Source organism: Quercus lobata, chromosome 5 (assembly GCF_001633185.2).
Source record: "Quercus lobata isolate SW786 chromosome 5, ValleyOak3.0 Primary Assembly, whole genome shotgun sequence".
Lineage (NCBI taxonomy): Eukaryota > Viridiplantae > Streptophyta > Magnoliopsida > Fagales > Fagaceae > Quercus > Quercus lobata.
The window spans coordinates 54,322,655-54,344,475 of NC_044908.1; the positions used below are offsets into that span (position 1 = coordinate 54,322,655).

Sequence of the window (21,821 nt, forward strand, 5' to 3'; positions counted from 1 at the left end):
CATGGTAGAACCAAACGGGTAAGAATTTGTCATGGGATGGGTAATGGAAGAGAGAGAAAACACTGGCATGTCCAAGTGTAATGGAGGCCAAACAGCCAACAGTGTAATGGGCAACTTTAAAGAGATGTTCACAGCAGAAAAAAATGGTTGGTGAGCAAAAAAGGCAAAAGAAAGAAATCATATAGGATTAACCCAGTATAAATAGGAACAATAGCCATAAATGGAAGCAAGACAACAACTAACACTATTAAGCAAGGAGGGGTTGCCTTGCACACAAATGAACTCCTATACTTTCCAAACCAACTTCTTCAACCAAAAAAACACTAATGACCCTCTTAGGCATTGCCACTATATTCCAAAAATTAAAATCCCATAACTCAATATCAATTTAGCAATGGGTCAACAAATGATCCATGGTCATACAACATTGATTTATCAAAGTTGCATATACATGTGGTCGAACCTAATTAATATGTCGAAGATTCTTTAAGGCTTTGCTGTTGTTGTTCTCCCTCGTCATAGTTTTTCACCAAGTTGTTGTCCTCACACGCACACACACAAAGGAAAGAAAGAAAGAAAGAAAGAAGAAGGAAGTTACAAATTGCACCCTCTAATTGTTCCCAAAATTTAATTATGTTATGTAACGAATGTATCTCATGAACAACTTATCAAAACAAAAATTGTACCTCACGAACTTATCCAATCCTTTACATTGTCCATAGGCCCAAGCTTCCCCACACCAATCACTCACCTTCAAAATTGATCTCCTGCCTCTTCAAAGTACCACAATATTGAAGGTGTCTAATATTCTCACCCCCAATCCCCCATATTTTATTGGACAAGACATTCAGCAGCTTGTTCACCCCCCTAAATCCAATATCTCCAAGCTATATTTTAATTGCATACCTTATACCTTATCCTAAATCAACAAGTATTATGAACTTTAAGCACACTACAAGCACATATATAGTTGTTTTTTAATTTTCCTACACTAATGGTCACTTATATCAAGGAGAAAAAATAGCCTAGCTTGTTCTTTCTTCTTTAATAAATTTTGGGCGTGCTATCAGTTTTGTGATTTGCATACAATGTAAAATATGTGGGTTTTTTTTTTTTTTTTTTTTTGAGATATAAATAAAATTTAATTCTAGCTTAATTTAAGTATATATGTGTGTGAAACTCTCTTTTGAAAACTTAAATCCCAGTCCTATCCTCCCAAATCCCACAATCATTTATACTCGTGGAGTGATCATCGCGTCAAAGGAGTGCAGTAGTTGTGTGGTTTGTTGCAACCACATCGAACCTCTTTTTTTTTTTTTTCCGGGGACAACTAATGCACATTGAACCAATTATCATTTTTTTTTAGGGGGTAACCAATTATCAATTGACAAATTATTTTCATATCCAACAATTTGTCATGTGACTTTGATAAAATTGACCGATCAAACTACCTCTCTATAGAGCAGATTCAAACTTGAAATAGTTTGGTTGCTTTTGATATTTGGTTAAGCTTACTTATGCTGTCAATGGACACATGGTCACAAGTGCTTGGATTGATAGCTTCAAATTCAGGTAGGAAGCTTGGATGATTTGGCCTAAAGAATGTTGCCAGCTAGATATGTTGATTTCTTACTCTTTGAACATTTTTTTTTGTGTGTACAATAGAAAATAAACAACACACCAACACGTTGCAACCCTCATGGGTCGCACTGAAATGGAGGTCCTAGAGAGTATTTCTTTGATGACTTACTACAATTCACAATCTATGTGGTGGCTTCAAGCTATTTGTCTCCAATATTATTGAATTTACAGGTGCAGAATTCTTCCACATTTTGTATTTACTTGTCTGTTTATGATTGCTGGTTCATTAATCTTCATCACATTTTTGGTATCTTCGCAGTACAAGTCAGCTAAGACGCCTTCGTCTTGTATGTTGCTATTACATTACGAATGAAAAATTGACTGAAGTGGCTACAAAGCTTCCATTATTGGAGGAGCTAGACATGGCGATTTCTTCATTGTCAAAAGAAACTCTGGAAGCTTTGGGGCGCTGTTGTCCTCTTTTGAAATCATTAAAATGGAACTAGCTGTGGTATAGAGGCTGATGAGGAGTATGATGATGATGGCTTGCAGGCCATACTTGATGGTTGTCCTCACCTTGAATAACTTGACATAAGGAAATGTTTCAATGTCACCCTTTCCCTGTCAGGAAATTTAGGAAAAAGATATGCTGGAGGGATTAAAAACTTGCAGCATCCCAATGATTCCACTCATGACTATGGATTAATGGCAGAAATTTTTGATAATGGACCTTTTTGATGAAGATGACTTTAGGAGAATTTTATTTTGACTAGATCTTTAATTTTTTTTTAAGAACATGAAATTTTAATCTGTAGCTTCTAATTTTTTAGGGTTGTTTTTACACTTTCTGTACCTTAGACACTTGTCTTGATTATTAAACAACGTTTAGTCTAAGCTTTTTTTATGAAGGAAGTTTGGGCTAACGCTTCCGCGGAATGGGCTCCAAGGTCCCATTCTGTTGCTGTCAGTTTGTAAGCAAATATTGAGTCCAAAGTCCAGGGGATGATACTACAACCTAGGCTTATTCCATGTTTCTACTGCGAAAAGAACATTTACCTAGTTTCTACCACAGAGTTGACTTTTTTTAACTTTTTGCTATGCAATAAAGTTTTTTGCACTTTTTAGCAGCGTGAGTGACTTTTCTCCATCTCTACCAAAAAAGGAACATTTTTCCAGCTTCTGTTGCGGAACTAACTTTCCTTAACTTTCTGTTGTGCAATAAAGTTTTCTACACTTTTCTACAACGTAAATGATTACTCTTCATTTTCTACTATAGAAATACTTCTCCACTTTCTACACACAAAGTCTAAAACCCAAAGAAAATATCTATCAAGCGAATGTTAGTTTACATGGGTTAGCATATTCTGAAAGATATACATACATGTCTTCGCATATATACTTATATGTATTCACATATACATATATAAAATATATTCTGCAAAATATGAACTACAATGTTTACACATACGTATGGCAGAATAATGATTAATTTGTATCAAAAGAAATGCACGTAATAACAAAGAAAAAAATGAAAGCTTCAGCATAAAAGGTTTAACTAGCATAACAACTAATACGACAAATATGATAAAAATGTGTTACAGCAAAATAACCAATATAGCAAATAAAGATACCACAACAAGACAAATGGTGCAACAAATATGATAAAAAAATGTGCTACAGCAAAACAGATGTAAATATTCATGACAAAGATAAAATATTGAATCTTCTCGCAAGAAGTGAACCAAAAAGGAACCCATATCCCAACTTGAACAACTTTGTTATTGGCTTCTGCCATTAAAGTTGTGCATTTTGGGGAATGGGCCTAAATGGCTACTTGTTACTACTTTTGGGATTCCATAGAGTGGGTTTGCTACTAAAGAAGGGAAAAGAAAGTCTATTGATACATGCCTCTATTTTTGCTGTGTTTTCTCTCTCTTTTTTACCACTTTCTTTCTTTCCCTTTTTTTCTCAATTACTTCTCTCTCAGTTTTCACTACTTTCTTCCCTTGAGTCCCTTTTTTCTCCCTCTTTTTTTTCCCCCCTTCATTTATGGCTACTGCCCCTCTTTATAGTGGGTTGATTCCATGGGATTTCTCCCTTTTACCCCTAGGGCTTCACAAACTGTTTCTAGCTTGTTGTGGACATCCCTTCAAGACTGCCCACCAGCCCATTGGTTGTCCAGCCACTACCACTACTAGGTAAACCCAGTGCATTCTCTTTCTTCCACTACTCATTCCATGACAAAATCTCTCTTTGTTTGTTCTTGCTATAAGCCTTTCCCTCCTTGTCTAAATGGATAAGGTTGGGTCTCTCACTAACTACCTCTATGGCGTGTATCAGGTGGTCCAGCCATCTACTACCTCTTTTGGGCAAAATGTCATCCCAACAAGGCATTTTCCTAAAAGAAACTCTAGCTTGAAACCCAAAATAGACTCTTTTCCCCCCACGACCAAACCACACCCTCTCAATCCCTTAATTGTGAGCCCACCTCCCTTGTATTGGCTAAGTACAAGTTGGTAGTGCTCCGACCCTTATGTGCTTGCTCTACTATCTTCTATTTTTGTCTTCTTTTATTCCCACGATGTTTCTACCGTTGCAAATTGGTTTTGTTTCATCCTACTACGTATCTCTTCTGCCCATGTTTATTCTTTGTGGAAGAGGGTATGGGCTCTTGGGCTTGCCTTATTTTCTTTTGTCTTTTTCCCAATTTTGTTTTCTTTCTCCTTCACGTTTTTTCTACCGCTGGCCTTGTCTTATTTCTTCATACGTTTCCTGCTATGTTTGTCATTTCCTTTTATTTGACTTCTTTTTTCCTTCACGCAGTTCCTTCTGCTAACCATTCCTTGTTTCTTTCTATCATATCTTTTCATATTAGTTTTCATTCCTTTCCTTTTATAAAAAATGATTTGGGCCTTTGTGGGCCAAGTAGTGTTTATAGGATCAAAAGGTTATTGACCCAATTTCCCTTATTCTGCCAAAGTCATTCTACTAAAGATTTGTACTTTGCAATGAATTTGTATTTTGCTGCAAACCACTTTCCCATGCATTTCTCTCTTAGCCCAGGCGTAAGTCTAGGTTTTTGTTTCTTTTCTGTTTTCTTTTTGCCTTTCTTGCTCTTCAATCTTCTTGGTGGGCCTTTGGGCTTTGCTTTGTATTGGGCTTTCCTCATGAGCTTATGGGTACTAATTTGCAAAAACGAGCATCAACACCAACATGGCAAATGGCCTAGTGATAAGGGATTTGGGCCAACAAGACTCAGGTCTTGAGTTCAAGTGTCCCCACCTTTATTAGTGAGTGCGTTGGTGCCCACTGCCCACCTCTTTCTCAGTTCCCTTAGGTGCGTAAGAGTTGCTCCATTCCCCTAAGCATTTTTCTTTTATTAAAAAAAATACATGAATTAGTCGCTCATGTCCTTTGGATTTGCCCATGTGCATAGAGATCTGGCATGCTAGCTGTTTAAAGGAAATTCACTTAAGTTTTCTATTTGACTATGATACATTTCATTGATTGAATGGCATCCTTAGCTTTATTTTGTAAATCATATATAGGTCAGTGTATCCACTTATTAAGTACTCCTTATCAATAATATCCATTTCTGTTGTTTTACTTTTTTTTTTTTTAAATGCTTCTATGAAAATCCAATAAAATCACAACAAACAAAATCGTTAGTAAGAAACTTGTGAATGATGTTTGCAAAGTTGCTTTTGCATTTGCGATCTTATTCAATTAAATATTAATGAAGCTTGATGCAAGATTTAAGTGTTTGTTTATGTTTGATCTAATTTCCTGCTTGCTTCGAATTGATTTGAAGTTAGAATAATCATGTAGGCTTTAATCTATTATAATTGCTGCAATTTACGCTAACCTGTCAAATGTTCTGTTATTTACTGCGATCGATAGTGGTTGTCAATAATAAATGCTGAGATTAGAGGGTTTGTACTTTGTACAAAACATATTAGAGAGTTTGTACTTCATACAAAATCTTAGTTCAGCCCCTCATTCAAATAGGGATAAATAACCCTATGGAGGTGTCAATTTGTAGTATAGCTAATTTAATTTTCAATAAAAGCAAGGAATACATTTACAGACCTAGAATCCACATCCAGGAGCGTGGGTTGCGCTTGACCCCCACATGCATGGCCGGATTGGGGGCTAAATCCAAGATTTGATTTTACATCTGGGCAAAGATGCCATGAATATTGGCATAGGACTTGGAAACTAGTGGCCAAATATGTTAGGTACTATGTGCCCAACATAGTTTAATACTCTGATGAGTTCTATACTAACATTTAATTTAATACAAGATTAACATCCCATAGGTGGTTTTTTGTTTTTTTGTTTTTATTTAAAATCATTAGTTTCAATAATAAGATTGAAATATTTGAATCTTAAATACCTCTGTTAAAAACATTAAAAAATGCTAGTTAAGTAAAAGGTTTTCTTCAACCATAGTTTCTTCAAAAAACGTTGTTATATGGCTAATTATACCAAAAGAAAAAGATCATCTCAACATAATGATCTTGTTCATATGATAATCAACATTTTGTTTATGGTGAAAATTTGTAAAGACTGCAATGATTTATATACAATTTAGAGTTTAATAAGATAAACACATAATGTACATCGTGGCTACCAATTAGTTCAATTGATAAAGTCTTTTATCGTTGAATAAGAAATTTAATATTCAATCTCTACCTACGCCAAAATCATCACGAATAGATGTTATAGGTTGAAATTCTTTATTAAAAAATAAATAAATAAATATCATGTACAAGGGTATATGACACATGTATTTCTAATTAAAAGTAGAACGAAATCTCAAATGGGTGCTAACTTTACAAGCAAAATTACGGATCACGTTTAATACAAACAATATCCACAATAGAGGATCCAATCATGTTGTAATAAAAAAAGTCAAAAGCAACGAGAGCCAATAATAAAGTCAAACTACCACCAGTAATTGCGCTTGATTACAACCAGAAACTAACTAAACATATAGAATATGACAGGCAGGAACAGAGAAATCCAGAAATTAAGAGAGAAGAAAAGAGAAAGAGAGAGTGCAAAAGCAAACTCTCTTTCTTGGATCTCACAATACATGTTAGAGTGATATTAAACTCTAATTATACATACCCTTTTCTTCTGTATATTCATCATTATCTTCCATTTCCTAATTAGTGGTTATATCTTAGACCACAGGTTTTTCTCTTAAAGATCCTTTCTCCTTCATCTTCTGTAAGAATATGAATTGGTCTCGAGCATTTTCATCACCGGAACTAGTACCACCTTCGACAAATTATAACGAAAATCCAGAAGAATGTAGTTTAGAAGGTGATTTCTTTTTTTTTTTCTTTTTCCTTTTTTTGTACGTATATAGATATTTCTTGGTATTGAATTTTGCAGAATTTTGTGCTATGTAAATCCATGACATACATCATTGCAGAAACCTAGCTATCACTGCATTCATCATGACTTTGATGCAAATTTATAATAAACAAAAAAATTTAGGGAAAAAAAAAAAAGATGAAATTACTTTAATCGTTTCCATTATCATTTGTGATTCTTTAACATTCATGAAATGGATGAAAAAGTATATATTCGTCCATCTTTCTTCTTCATCTACAAAGCAACAATATAAAATATATTAGTTAGTCTAATTTTTTTTTTTCCACGATAGATTGGAGTAACTAAATGTTGTTTATATGATCCTCTACAATGTTTTAGGTGTTTCAACGAATGTTAAGCTACTACTAAAACTAATCCAAGATCATAATGAGGCAAGCACAAAAGACAGTGACGAACGCATGCTGCTAAGAGTGGCCGGAATGATAACAATCGTTGATGATGTTAAATCCCGGATTGAAAATTTTCAATCTTCTGGAAAGAAAAAGGAGCTTAGGCGGTGCTACACAGATGTTAAGCATAATGCTCCAAAGGACAAAAAGTCACAAGATCCAGAAACTGATGAGAAAGAAAGGTTAAGAAAAGAACTCAATGCAAGCTTGGCAGCACAAAAGAACCTTGAAGTAATGTGTTCAAGTTTGGGAAAGGAGAAGGATATTATTGCATCAGAGCTTGCAAGAAAGGTCCAAGAATTGAATGGCATGGAGGAACTTACTAATGATCTTAAAGCGCAAAATGAGATTTTGTTAGGCAAATTGCAAACTTGCAAAGAAGAACACAAAGAGAAGAAGTCTGGTGGGATGGAGGCTCAAGGGAATGCATCTCTTCTAGAGCGAAACAAGACGCTTGCAGAGAAATTACTCAAGTCACTTGATGCGTATCGATCCTTAAAGAGAAAGTTTAAAGATACAAAAGAGGAAAACATTGCTATTCTTGCAGCAATGGAAGAAATGAGGATGGAAGTTAAAGCTGGCCTTGATAGAATATGCAGCTTGAAGCAACGAATGGCCGCCTCAAAGAATAAACAACCAGTGGATGATGTTGAAGAGGAGATTTCAGCATTAGAGCACTTGTTTGAGGGCATTAATATGAAAATAACAAAGTACAGTCACAATAAGAAGAGTGATTGTGTCAAACCGAAAGCTGGGATCAATGCCAGTAACCCTTCTGTTCTAGCATGAGAAGAAAGGGTATTATTATCAGCTATAAAAACCAGGCATGACTGGTTTGGTTTTTTTTTTTTTTTCTTTTTCCCTTTTCTCTTTAAGTCTTCGAGACAGGGAAAAAACACACTAGTATTTACCTTGGAATTATAGAAAATAAGAAGGAAGCAACTGTAAGGTGTCAAAGGAGACTCATGGCACATTGTTGTTAATGTGCAATCGACTAATTCAGGTTTCTAGATTAAGTTCACTGTATACCTGATATAGTTCCCTAGAAAGTTGTATAATTCCAAAATTTTCTTCTCTTTTTCCCCGTCTTCTTGAAGGGAAATTAACAAAGCCCTTGTTAATTCTTATAGATGGGCACCTGATATTGCTTTTGCATGAAGCTCTAGTAGTTTCTTCACTTACTCTTCAAAGAATTACCAAATTTCAAACTCCTAAATTACTGTTATTTCACTGCCTGGAATCCATACACTTTTCTTTAGGATCTCAAAGCAGTGTAGATTTATACGGTAGATAACTATAATCATAGGGGTTCTAAATACTAAATGACAAAGTAAGCATTTTATTATAGTACCTGCATGTGGAACTGCAAACCTTTTTTAGGACAATTGGAGCTCAAAAGCAGGACATAACTCCAACATCCATATCCTTAGCTGTTTGGGCTTCAATTCAAGCCATTCTTCCTAAGAGTTAGATTTTGTAACTGCACTGTAAATATGGGTTTGTTGAACTCCACGTAAAAAATAAAAAATAAATAAATAAATAAATAAAAGAGTAAAGTGGATAAGGACAACGAGGTTTTTTTTTTTTTTTTTTTCCCACAAGATGCCCACATTCACGAGCTGCCAAAAAGGGAAAACTTTGCTATGCAATTTGAACACAAGAACAAATCATACCATAACAAATCTTCACCTTTGGCTTTTATTTTCTTAAACCATCATAAAGATAGCATGTAGATGTCATCATATGAATCATATGATACCTAACTTCAAATACTACGTACCATCCACTCTCTTAATGGGTAGGAGTACACTACACTCTATCTCTTCAACATATATGGAGTAGCGTAGATCAAGTCCAGGCAAGGCTCAAACTTTTCCGTAAGAACTTACTTTATCAAGGAAAATTATTAGGTACTTCTGGAATACCATAAATGCGTACTCCTTCCTCTCACATGAATGGTGAGCCCACCATGAATTTAATTAGTAGGACTCACCATTTATGTGAAAGGAGGGAGTATACTTTTATGGTACTCCAAAAGTACACAATAATTTCCCCTTTATCAATATGTCAAAGTCATTCTAATTAGTATGAATCTTCAAAAGATAAATATCCCAAAAAAAATTGCGTTTTCAAATTTTGTGATATCGCACATCAATATACTTTATTTTTCATCAAGTGAATTGCTCTGACTATCACAATGTAGCACCACACTATCTTTCTTGATACCGAGCTCCTTAACTAGTATTATTTCTTTTGTTTTTTTTTTTTTTTTTTATAGGAAACTGAAACTTCATTCAACTAGAAAAAGAAATTACATCTTGGAGAAGAGCTTGTTCTATAAAATAAAGATTCTTTTTGTTGTTTAGTATTACTCCCTCTGTCCCAATTTGTTTGTCCTCTATTCCATTTTGGAAAATCCCAAAATATTGTCCTATTTCTAAAAATAAAAGTTATTAATTTACTAATGTTTCTATTATACCCTTACTTTATTTTCAAAACTATTTGAAAAGAAAACTAACAAATATTTATAAAAAAAAAAAAAAAAAATCAATCTAATTGGGACACCTTTTTAGTTGCCTCATTAAGAATAACTCTTTTAAACAAAAAGCTAATAAGACATACAAGAAAATAAATGATGTTCCTTTAAAAAGTTTGATTTTTCAAACTAGACAAACAAAATTTGTTGTTGCCATATATTATGTGCTATGAGTTAGAAATAAAATGATAAGTTAGTTGTGTTCGAGATGACCAATCTCCTGAATAGGGGTGAGAGAAGAGAATTTTGTATTAAACTTTTGCTTACCTAGTTATTAATTGTTTCTGGTCTTAAATAGTCTCAAGCAGAGTGCTCAACTAGGAAATTCAAATTACATCTTGATAATTCTGCAGTAAATTCAAATCATGACTAATCCTAACCAACAACTCATCCTAATCAACAAATAACAATCCTAACTAACAACTTATCCTAATCAACAACTCATCCTAATCAACAACTTGAAATAACAATTAATCAGATAGCTATCAACTCCTATCAGCTCACTCCTTATCTCCTCCCTTTGTCTGAATCATAACATTATGCCTTTGTGGTGGGATAGAATAATTGTTTCATGCAGCTTAGACTTCATGTAAATTGGACCACCAACAAACATAAACACACAATTTGTAATGGAACTCACTAAATCAAGATTCTCTACATAATTGACATCCACAAAGCTTGTAGTTTCTGTACAAACTCTTTACAATGAAATAGAGATGAATTGTATCGTCCGACCTCTATTAGACATCATAGATTTTGTGAATTATGTTCACAATTAATTTTCTAAGTCATAAAAGAGATTTTTTTTTTCAATAATATTAATGGCACCTACCTTCACATACACTTTGACACGATTATGTAACAAAATGTGATTAACTATTTGTCATTATCACATGGACCCAGTATTTTTTTTTTTTTATCACTCGTAATAAAACTGTTGTAGCAAAAAAATGTGTAAAAGTGTACGGTAATGGTATCCTTTTTTTTTTTTTTTAAATGTCTCCAGGCCCAACTTAAGAAAAAAAAAAGCCCAACTAATATTCAAGAAAAAACAAAAAATCTATTTCTAAGTTCTAACCCAACCACCGTGAGCAGCCCAAATCAAAGGAGTGAATCACACAGACACATAAAAGCCAACCCCTAAGCTTGGACCAACCCACCGATGTGGTACGTACGATCGGGGAAATAGCCGAACTGACCTAAGGAGATAGTAGTCGTATCCGAATCACATTAAAAGACTATATTAAATAATTTGAATCGTGTAGGCGGGTTCCACCATAAAATTGAGTCACGTTTAAACTCAAAAATAATTAAATTCTAAGGAGATTATTTTTATTTGTATCAGAATCATATTAGAACTCTCAAAATTTCGAATATTGTTATGTTACGTATATAAAGGCCCGTTTGATAATAGTGTTTAAATATTATTATTCAATTTTTTGTGTTTTGAAAATACATATTTGAGTGTTATAGAAATACCTGTCAGAAGTGTTATTATTATTTTTTTTTTTTTTTTTTTTGAGAAACAAACACACACACAAGAGGAAATGAAAAGGGTTCTAACACAAAAATACGCCACAACTCCACTCAAAAGTCATGATAACTTTTAAAGGAAGGTAGAGCAAATTATACACAAAGGCACACCCCTTTCCCTCTCTCCTGTGTGAGTGTGTTAGTTTCTCAAAAAAAAAAAAAAAAAAAAAGTAATTATCCCACATTGCTTGAATCCATCGAATACATTGTTAGTAACTTGGTATATTTTAACCTCTAGCGAAAGTTTAGATTAGCGCAGTCTTCCTTCTCAAACTCAAGCATTCTGCACCGACTGCATGGTAAACAAGCATGGTGAAGTTTCCCTCAGATGTCCTCTTCGAAATCTTTTCACGACTACCCATCAAGTCACTTCTCAAATTCAGATCCGTCTCTCAACAATGGCGCAATATCATTGATGATCCACACCTTGCTTACATGCAACATTCTCGCTGTGTTGAAGAACCCAAAATCCTACTTCTCGATCATCACACCCAAAACGAAAAACCAATAGATGTAACAGTTACAAATGTTGGGGTCTTCTTGAACGCTGACTTGAATTTAGTTGCAAAGTTCTCAAAATCAGTGACATGTTACCTAGAGGATTGTTGCAATGGTTTGCTTTGCCTTTCAAAAAGTTATGATGATAGATTCTTGGTTTTGTTTAATCCTCTAAGGCAACAAGTTCTACCACTGCCACCATCTTCAGCCTCTCCTAAGCTACGCAGTAGAAAATATGGATTCTGGTTCGACCGTCCAAAGAACACATACAACATTGTTGTTGTTGCAGTTTTCTTACGCGAAAGTGTTGATGAAAAACCATGCTACAAGTTGCGTGCTGAAGTTTACACTCTTGGTACAAGCTCATGGAGGCCTCTTAGCAGAGGTCCTCCTTGCCGTTTAGTTGGAAAGCCTATATTTGCATGTGGAGCTCTTCATTGGCAAGGACCTTGTAAATATAATGGTGATATTGGGAATATTGTTTCTTTTGATGTTAGGAAGGAAGAATTTGGCTTGATTTCTCCGCCCAAATATGATTGCCTTGGATATTTGCTTGATCTAGGGGGAAACTTGGCTATGGTTGATCACTCGGCTATGTACTTTAATAGACACATTGACATATGGGTAATGAAGGAATATGAAAAGAAAGAATGGGTCAAAGAATACAAAATTGATCTAAAATCCCATATTGAGAGGCAATATGGTCATGGTGTACAGGTCGAAGTTATAGGGCTATGCAAGCTTGGCCAAATACTATTAAGGCAAAATGAAAATCTTCTTTCCTATAACCTAGAGACTGGTGTGCTAAGGAACATCCCAATTCCAGGATTTGGCCTTGAAACGAATGTCTTAATTTACAGGGGTAGCCTACTATCAATTTCTAGTTTTCATTGAGAGTGATGATTTGAGGCTTTTGTTTTTCTTCTTGTTTTGCTGTCTTTTCAGAGTCAAATTATTTATCAATTAATCAGAAATATTTTAAATTAAATGCAAGATGATTGATTTCATATGCTTGGTTCACCCGTGATTGGGATTTTACTTGTGTGTTATAATGAATTTAGCTTACCTCTAATACTTTTTTAACTGGACATATCATTTTATTTTAAATATACAATGACAAGTGGTAATGGGTTTTAATCTCCACATTTTATTTAGTTAATAAGTAATGTGACAGTCTCTCATTAAAACAAAAGGAGATTCATTTTTAAAAAATACTAGAAGTCAAACCATATTATAATTAGTATCCAATTCCTTTGCCCAATGCTCATTTAGGCTTCATTTAGAATTTCGAATGAAAATGAATGGTATGAAATGATCATAAAAGAATGGAATGCATTTATGCAAGGAAAAAGAATGAAAAAGAAAAGAATAAAATAGAATTAACCTTGCTTGGATGTTTACTCATGGATAGAAATCTTTTATCCCTCATTAAACCCAATTTCAACTAATATGTTTTTTCCCATCAGTTTTAAATTAAATTCTAATTAGACTTATTTTGTGTCAAATGTCATTGCAATTAAATTTTTCATACTCTAATTTTATGCCAAGTATCCCTCCATTTTAAAAATACATCCAAACTATTTAAACAACTTATGAATTCAAATCCATTCATAACTACTTCCAACCCATTTGAAACAAAACCAAACTATACCAAATAATCTTACCAAAACTTATTATTAATTCAAATTCAAACTTCAATGAAAATTTTATGAAGTTCTAAATAAAAGATTTTTCCTTATCAATATATTTTATAAAAACTCAATTTTCTAACTTTTTTTTTTTTTTAAATATCAGATATTTAATAAATTCATTGCATCACAATACCAAAAGTTATGTCAAGTAAAAGCCAACTATATAAATAAATCAACAAACTACATTTTGTTTAATAACTAACATTCGAAGTTACATACTCTACCAACTAAGATTCGAAGTTAGGTGCAACCTTTAACATGTATCTAATTGCACTTTATCTCAAATGCATTTGTGCGAATGCAAGGGATTACAAGCTCTGTAAGAAAGAAGATATATAAAGTCAACAAAATTTTAAAAGAAAAGGATATATATAAAGTTCGGAATAAGCTTCTCAAACATGTACAAGGCTCATGGAATTGGAAGAGGTTTTTACTCGGCAAGATTTTGCAAATGGCAGCCTGCTATGGAGTTCAAAACCCATGAATTGCTGGCTAATTTGGCTCCAGTTGAACTTGCCAGGGCCTCTGCATCAAACTGCCTGCGGTTGATAATTGTAGTTTTCTTGCTAGGATCATATTCATCTGGCAGCTCAATACTGTAAATTATGAAGGTTTGACATGTTGAGGAGCCAGATAACATGGCTTTTTGAACCTCTGAAATAGGTTTTCTATGCAGAATTGTTCCTCCAGCAGCAATTACAAGGTCTTGTAGGTATCCCTTGTATTCGGGTGTAAAATCTCCCATGAAATAGAACTTACACCCATCGAAAAGCTTTGGTTGCTGCATGTAAAAGTGTTTATCAATAAAAGATGCAAGTTCACATTTTTTGCACGCAACCAGGTACGGACTTGTGCAAATGCACACTTCTCATTTTATTGATTAGATGCTCAATCATGTAAATCAGTTTAAATGCAAGTGGTAACTAATTTCAGAATTATTTGCATCTTAGAGGGATGAACAATGAACACAATAACCATATGAAGGTCTTTAAATAATAAGAATCCTCCCAGACTTAAGTTTTAGTATTAAGTATATTAAAAGTTAAAAGGAGTAGAAACCTCCTCATTGTTAGAACATGGAGTGTTAAAGATGGCCAATGAAGAACAGGACAAAAGCTATTTTAGATGAATCACAATTACAGTATGCTTACATGCTGTTAATTTATGAAAATTACAGGAGATTTACATCTTCTAGAGGAGTGTCTAAGGAACTATCATCGCCATTACAGTTTAAGGCAAGAAGCAACCAACCTGGTTGAGCAATCTTAGTCTTCCAAGTCGAGGGCCATCTCTGATCCCATGAATGTCAACAGTAATTTCATAAGGCTCCTCATCAACAATTTGCATGACCTTCATGCAAGCCTTAATCCCTGTACAGACACATACATACACAGAAGGAAGCATGAGCACATCTATATTATATACGTAAATACGTCTGTATCTATGACTCAGCAAAAAATATTTATGTGTAGATTGCTCCAAAACATATCATGCTTTATGCTCCGTAAAAATATAGAAGTCTAATTCTTAAAGGGAATACATTCTGAATGGAAGGTATAGTCCTTACACTCATTTACCAAAAGGTTTCTGAATAGTACTTACACTCCATATTCAGTATCCACTTTCCCTCCAAGATACCCATCAATACTTTGAGGGTTCTTTTACATGCCCCATTTTCATCGGTTGATGCAATAACATGGGTGACACACGAATCCCACTTTTTCAGAATTGTAACTCCCGATAATCTCTCAAATTTAAAAACAGTTTCCTGCAATTCCAGCCATCAAGGAAATAATGGAAATCAGATTTCTTTCACAAAATAAATAAACAATATAAGCAGATTCTGTTTTACCCTCTCTGGAGTTGTGATAGCTGAACAGCAGAGAAACAATTTCTTTTGGGATCCACAAGAATTCCAGTTTCTACCAGTAATGTCAACATTTTTACTTGCAACATGATCACATTGAGATAGTCGCCTAAAAAGAAAAGTCATAAAAGGAGAAATTGTAAGAAATGCTCTGATGTAATGCCAAAATCAGATAGTGGGTGCTCTTGTGTCTGTTACTGAACACACAATGGAAAAGGTACCCTTTAAGAGTGCATTCCTTCCTCCTTCCTTGAGATTCAGGGCTTTCACTGGGAAGCTTAGATGAGGCATGAAGAGGGCATAACATGACGAAGTTATCCTATTTCAAGAGACAAGGGAATAAAATAAAATAAAAATTTTTGAACAAAAATGTTTGGTACAAAATCTTAAATAGCACTTGAATCTCTATTTCACTTACAGTGTCCCATCGACATTGATGGATCAACTTTGCACAAGGAACATGGAAACTCTTGCGACAGCTCTTCTCATAACAGCCAAGAGCCGCCCCCTTATTTCCACAGCAACAACACTTAATTCTCCGGCTTCTAGTTAATTCAGCTTCTAGATTAATTGCAATATCATCTTCAAAATAGACATTAGGGGCCCTGCATTTATAGTTTTGAATACCTTTAATAGGATTGACAACATTAAAGTCATAAAATATTTGGAAATTAAACTAGAGAACCAAGTTTTTAAAATTGATCTTATATTAACACTAGTCATGGTAAAAAACCACATAACCCTATTGAAGTTCATGTCAGTAGTAACAAGTAATAAATAAACACTTGAATAGCTTGTCCTCATCCTAACAACCAGACTTTTTTCACTAGCATATTTGGCATAGACAGCAGATAATAAATCAATTGTACAAATAATTTCAAAAACTACTTTGGATTTTTCTTTTCTAATCAAGAGCCATGCAACTTAAAAGATTTAACTAATCCAAGAAGCTATTATTTGCTCCAAGATGGCAATTCATCTAACCCCCACACAGACTCATAAGTACTAAACAAAAAGACAGCACCATGGAAACAAGCAAAGACAGAAATTTGAAATCAATTCTTTTGGTAATGTGAAGGATCTTTACCATTCAGTACAATTCCTATGTGAGTGTATGACCTTAGATCCTCCATTGTGATCGGCAGCAACAGGCCTACCATTATAGTAGTGCACTAGTTCTCCTGAAGCCTGCATTTGGTTTACAAATAGAATTGCTGGTTAATTGATCAAAATAAATTAAAGTAGATATAAGGACAAAAAGGGCAATCGTGTGGCCAAAAAAAATCGAGGGAGTACAGGATACCTCTGATTCTTCTGAAGAAAGACAGAAAGCACATTGAAACTTTTTAGAAACAGTCTCACATTTCCGTAAGACTACTTCATTTATCCGAGAAGGTAGCTTCTGCACCACTGATGAGTCATCCTGAACTTTGACATCAGGATTGCATAGAGTCTTTTCGCTCATTTGGGTTTCCTTAGCAGAAACATAAGTATGACCTTTTTGGCTGTCATTGACCAAATCATCCTTTAAAATGCCATCAGCAGAAGCTTTCATCTTTTTCCTACTTCTCAGTTCTCGATCACCAGACTTAGATACAGGGGCCAATTCTGGGATTTTATGCTCATTTTTATGGTTTTCAATCTTAGATATTTCTTCAAGCATGTTGTCCTTCACAGAATCAAGCTTCCGTTTCTCAGACCTTATTAAGCAATCAATCTTCTTACGCCCTTTTCTAGCATTCTTCAAGGTGGAATTTTCATCACTGCCTTCTTTCTTACCGAATGAAGCAGGGGTCTCAGTTGCCATGCTTTCTTTACCATGCTTCAGATTTTCTGTTCCCACAGAGACAGCATGAACATTTTTAGGTGTTGCTTTAATTGCACTGGTACCAAAACAAGTCTTCTTTCTCCTTTTCCTTGTCTCATCTAAGTGATCTAACTTTAAACCGTCTTTATTATCATGAGTTGGCTCTTGGATATAATTTTCTGATGCTTTATTCAAATCAACATAAATTTCAAAATCTGAATCTGTATGTCTTTTGGCAGGCTTCTTTCGGGCCACTTCACTTGCCTTCCCAATCTTACGACCCCTGTTAGATTTATTGCTCTCGTTTTGATCGTTGGAACCTTTAGTTCTGGGAGAGGACGCATTGGACAGCTCATCTGCAGTAACACTTCCTTGTTTAGAATTCACGCATTTTGCATTTTCAGTGCTTTGTTCTTCACCAGCAGTCACACCTTGTGAGGCTTCATCTACCTCATTTTCTTGAATTCCATTAATTTCTTCCACATTTGCAACCTGCTTTTCACTTCTAATTTTATTAAGAGCCTAATGACTCAAGAAAGAGGTCTTGAGAGAAAGAACAAATGTATGAGGTAAAATGTACTGCAAACAATGATACCAATACCTGTGTCTTGAAAGGACTTGAACAAAGTTCAGGAGAGCAAGGTCTTTGTGTCCATTCAAACATCTCGCTATCAAAAAGATCTGAAACAGTGGAGCATTTTCCATGCAATCCCCCCTACATTATATTAGCAAAACATAAGAAAACAAAAATATGGAATCAATCTATCGAAGCCAATATAATGAAGAAACTCCATACAGTACAAATAACTTGATCAAATCAACCTGTTTTAGTTTGGAGATAGCACAATCCATGACAAATCGCATACGGAGATAGTTTCACTCGAAATTACAGGAAGAACAAATAGGCTAATTTTTCAAATTTGAGAAAATCTAAGAGTTTTTCAAAATCAAGAACCAGTCTACTTAGAATTTATCAGACATAATAAGTACTGATAATATTTTACCAAGTTAGTTAAACAATATTACTCATAACGTTTCCCAAGCTCATAATAAACTATGTACTCACAGTTGGGGTCAAATTGGAAGGGTTTTCATCATCTGAGTCTTTAATATCACTGAAGGCAGGAGCATCTGGCTGTGGCAGATCCATGAAGTGACTCTCATCAGTATGCTGACTTGACTTTTCTGTATTGTCCTCCTCTCTCAACCAAAAGAAAGGTAAAAGCACTGGTTCTCCCTTGTCATTTAGAGCAGAGTTCTCCTTTGAAGTGGTTGAACTTCTTTTAGGATCTTCTTTGGCAATTTCACTCAATTGACCTTCAAACTTTGAGAGCCTTGTTGGGGTTTCTGAAAGAGGACACTGTGGCACCTGAACCCTTTTCTTGGTTGGAAATGAAGGTTTCACAGAGATAGAACTAGTGCTTTTCATGTTGGATTTAAATGTTTTTCTTGACCCTTTTCCTTTCAAGGTATTTTGTTTCTCTGCAATATCCTGGCAACTTCCTATCATAACTTGTTCACCATGGTTGTCATCACCTTCAGCTTGCTTTTCTCTATCTGTAACATAAGAAAATGGTACAACAACAACAAAGTAAAAAAAAAACGGCATATTAATTGAATTTTATGGGTGACAGAATAAGTATATCTGACTTGTATTGTACAAGGCAACAAACTGATGTTTGGACTAGTATATACTGCAAAAATTTGCATGAATCTCATATTGTTCTTTTGTGAAAATAAATCTCCTTTTGCATTAACGCCTTCATTATCATTTCACAAGAGATTTCATATGTAAGTAGAACTCACACTCCTATGGGATTGAATTGTAAACTGACTACTGACCCTCCAACCATTTCTTTTTGGGAGAATATGTCACATGGTCCAAATGGTGTGCCATACTTAAAACATAGTGACAATCTTCATAGCTCATGAAAATGAAGAATCAGAGAGTTTTTATGGCAAAAGAAAGCACAGGAACAATGAACAGTGTCCAACTAAGAAACATATTTCCAAAAGATACAGGATGTACAAATGTAAGTTTTGGTGATAGAAACCACCTATGCATGTAAAATTTAATGTCATTAAAGTTTAAATCCCTATATTATTTAATCCAATAGCAGCTGAACGATTCCAACATATACTTTGCATTATTCATATGCCACATGTGTGTTGAAATTCCACCTGATAATTTATTTGAGGGTGCATTCTGAGTGACAAATATACTGATTCCTGAAGCAACTTCCATGCTTTTGTAGATGCTCACTAGGTTATCCATGTGAGGAGCAGGACGAACCTCTGCAGCAAAAATTATTCATAAGCACTAAACACAACCGAACAAGAAATACAGCAGCACTGAAGCCAGTGGAAAAGACCATATGACTTTTAAAACATAACCAACAAAAACATAGTTTTGTAGTGTTCCACATCCAATGCTTCCAAACTGCTAACCAAATGTTACCAACAAAAGCATAATGGTTAACTAATAAAATTCAAAATTTTATAACGTCTTAAACTTTTGGAACAATCTATAATTTATTATCATTGTACCAAAGTAGATGATCATGAGTTTGAAAATTTTCTCCACTCTACCTCCCATTTAAAAATTGCATTCACCGATTTCTAACAGCTTAAGCTTTTGTAAAAATCGATAATCTATCAAGATTCAAGAACTTTTACTCGTCTCCATGGGCTATATTGGCTTAATGCTAAACCATATCTAATTTTCCACATTCCCATTTTATTATTCGATCTCTAATTAGCCACAAAGCCAACATGTTCCCCAAAACATTATGGTACTTCACACAAACAGAACATGTTCTGACATTAAATGACTAAAACTATAAAACTGCCCTTGTGATAAAACTGAAAAGTCATGAGTCTCGTACCTCTACGCCGATATGGGACTTTACAAACCGGACAAGTGGAGCCCGATTTCATCGATTTCGAAATGCACGAACTGAAAACAATCAGAAAAAATATATACATTAGCTTCAATTAACTTAACCAAATAAATAAATTGAACCCATTTGAACTGTACCAGAAAGATTGAACTCACTTGCAGAACACATGATTGCATGTAAGCGAAGCCGCGGAGTTTAGCAAACTCAAGCTGCAAAATAAAACGGGAGATAATTCAGCCTATGGGATCCCAAATTGAGATATCCACAAAATACACTAATTAAAATTAAGAATTTTAAAAAGGGTCTGTTTGGCTACTGAGAAAATTTTGAAAAACAAGAAGAATATTATTAAGGGTTTGGGCATTGGTAAAGAAAAAAAGAGAGTGGATATACCAAATGGGGCACTTGAGTTCTCTGCCCATTTTTTCCAGGTGGGCCGTCGGATCACCCATTTTTTTTGCTCCGATGAGAGACAGAGAGTTAAGGAAGAAGAAGAAGAGTCTTAGTTTAGAGAATGCAAAAATTGAAAGAATTTAGGTCAGAGAAATGAATAAAACGAAGATGGGGTGCTTTTATTTTGTTCACAAAAATGATTCTAATTGCTTTTTGAATTTTTGTTGACCCGCCAAAACTTCTCGAGTTAACGCGCCTCATTTTGCTGTTGGAGGGTTAAAAAGTAAATTAGTAAACTATAGGGGGGATTTTGTAAATAGAACAACTTTTAAATATGGGAAATTTGCATTTGCAAAATTGCAATATTATAATCAGTTAAAATAGTGTGCTTTTCAAAAACCTTTTTTTTTTTTCCTTATATTTTGGCTATATTTTTAATTTAGTCCTCAAATTATCATTGCTTTTATTTTGGTCCTTATATTTTTAAACTCATTGTGATTTACATTTAATCATGCATGGAGGTGACATATGATTTTGGGATTTTTTTTTGGGCCAGCCTGCTATAGCCTATTATTGGAGTTGAGGACAAGCCCTTGAAACGTGTGTGAGATTTTTGGATCACTTTTTTGGAATTTTTCCTTTTTTTTTTTTCTAATAGATAATTAAAAATCAAAAAATTTACGATAACTCAAAGAAAATTGAGAAAATCATACCAATTTATTCATGTTGACTTGAAGTGGGTTATGTTTCAAACACTTGCACAAAAAATATATATTGGTTAGAAATGAGTCTTCTTGCGTATTTATAAACTATTGCACAACTTAAATGGTAACTTGGAATATAATGGACCAGGTATTGGCTTGGATTTGAATTTGTTATATCTTTCTTGGGCCTTATCCTTTTCCTTTTTCTTTTCTTTTTTTATCCTGTTGGGCACCAAATTTGCACAATGACCATTGGAGGTTTTTCTCTTTCTTTATTTTAGCCCAAATTTGGTTTAGCCTATAGGTTAGTGACTTAGCTACCCGTTGGGCATCAAATCTGCATAGTAATCATTGGAGGTCTAGCTCATTAGATGGGCCACTAGTCTTCCTTATGTTGGCTTATAAAACCCTTAGTTCCACTTTTTTCTCTTCAAATTTTTTCAGCTCCTTACATTTGCATTTCTCTCCCTTGGTTCCACTCCTATTTTTCTACTCTTCTCCACAAAAATTCCAGCT

At 34.4% G+C, this 21,821-nt stretch overlaps 3 protein-coding genes across 3 annotated transcripts; 2 read left to right on the forward strand and 1 right to left on the reverse strand.

Moving 5' to 3' along the window:
- The first annotated feature begins 6,598 nt into the window (after positions 1-6,598).
- LOC115992676 (myosin heavy chain, striated muscle) lies at positions 6,599-8,523 on the forward strand. The gene is made up of 2 exons (XM_031116902.1): positions 6,599-6,912; positions 7,306-8,523. Exons 1-2 carry the CDS (start codon positions 6,825-6,827, stop codon positions 8,163-8,165), a joined length of 948 nt encoding a protein of 315 aa, XP_030972762.1. The 5' UTR covers positions 6,599-6,824; the 3' UTR covers positions 8,166-8,523.
- A 3,231-nt stretch (positions 8,524-11,754) lies between these two features.
- LOC115990696 (F-box protein At3g07870-like) lies at positions 11,755-12,837 on the forward strand. The gene has a single exon (XM_031114500.1). The coding sequence runs from the start codon at positions 11,755-11,757 to the stop codon at positions 12,835-12,837; it is 1,083 nt and encodes a 360-aa protein (XP_030970360.1).
- A 936-nt stretch (positions 12,838-13,773) lies between these two features.
- On the reverse strand, positions 13,774-20,761 carry LOC115992642 (protein BREAST CANCER SUSCEPTIBILITY 1 homolog). Its single transcript, XM_031116862.1, has 14 exons — positions 20,602-20,761; positions 20,364-20,417; positions 20,194-20,264; positions 19,490-19,603; positions 18,375-18,865; positions 17,910-18,023; positions 16,805-17,800; positions 16,589-16,689; positions 15,920-16,106; positions 15,723-15,820; positions 15,487-15,610; positions 15,237-15,402; positions 14,886-15,004; positions 13,774-14,415 (listed from the first exon to the last, which is right to left on the reverse strand). Exons 1-14 carry the CDS (start codon positions 20,658-20,660, stop codon positions 14,065-14,067), a joined length of 3,045 nt encoding a protein of 1,014 aa, XP_030972722.1. The 5' UTR covers positions 20,661-20,761; the 3' UTR covers positions 13,774-14,064.
- Positions 20,762-21,821: the final 1,060 nt, after the last annotated feature.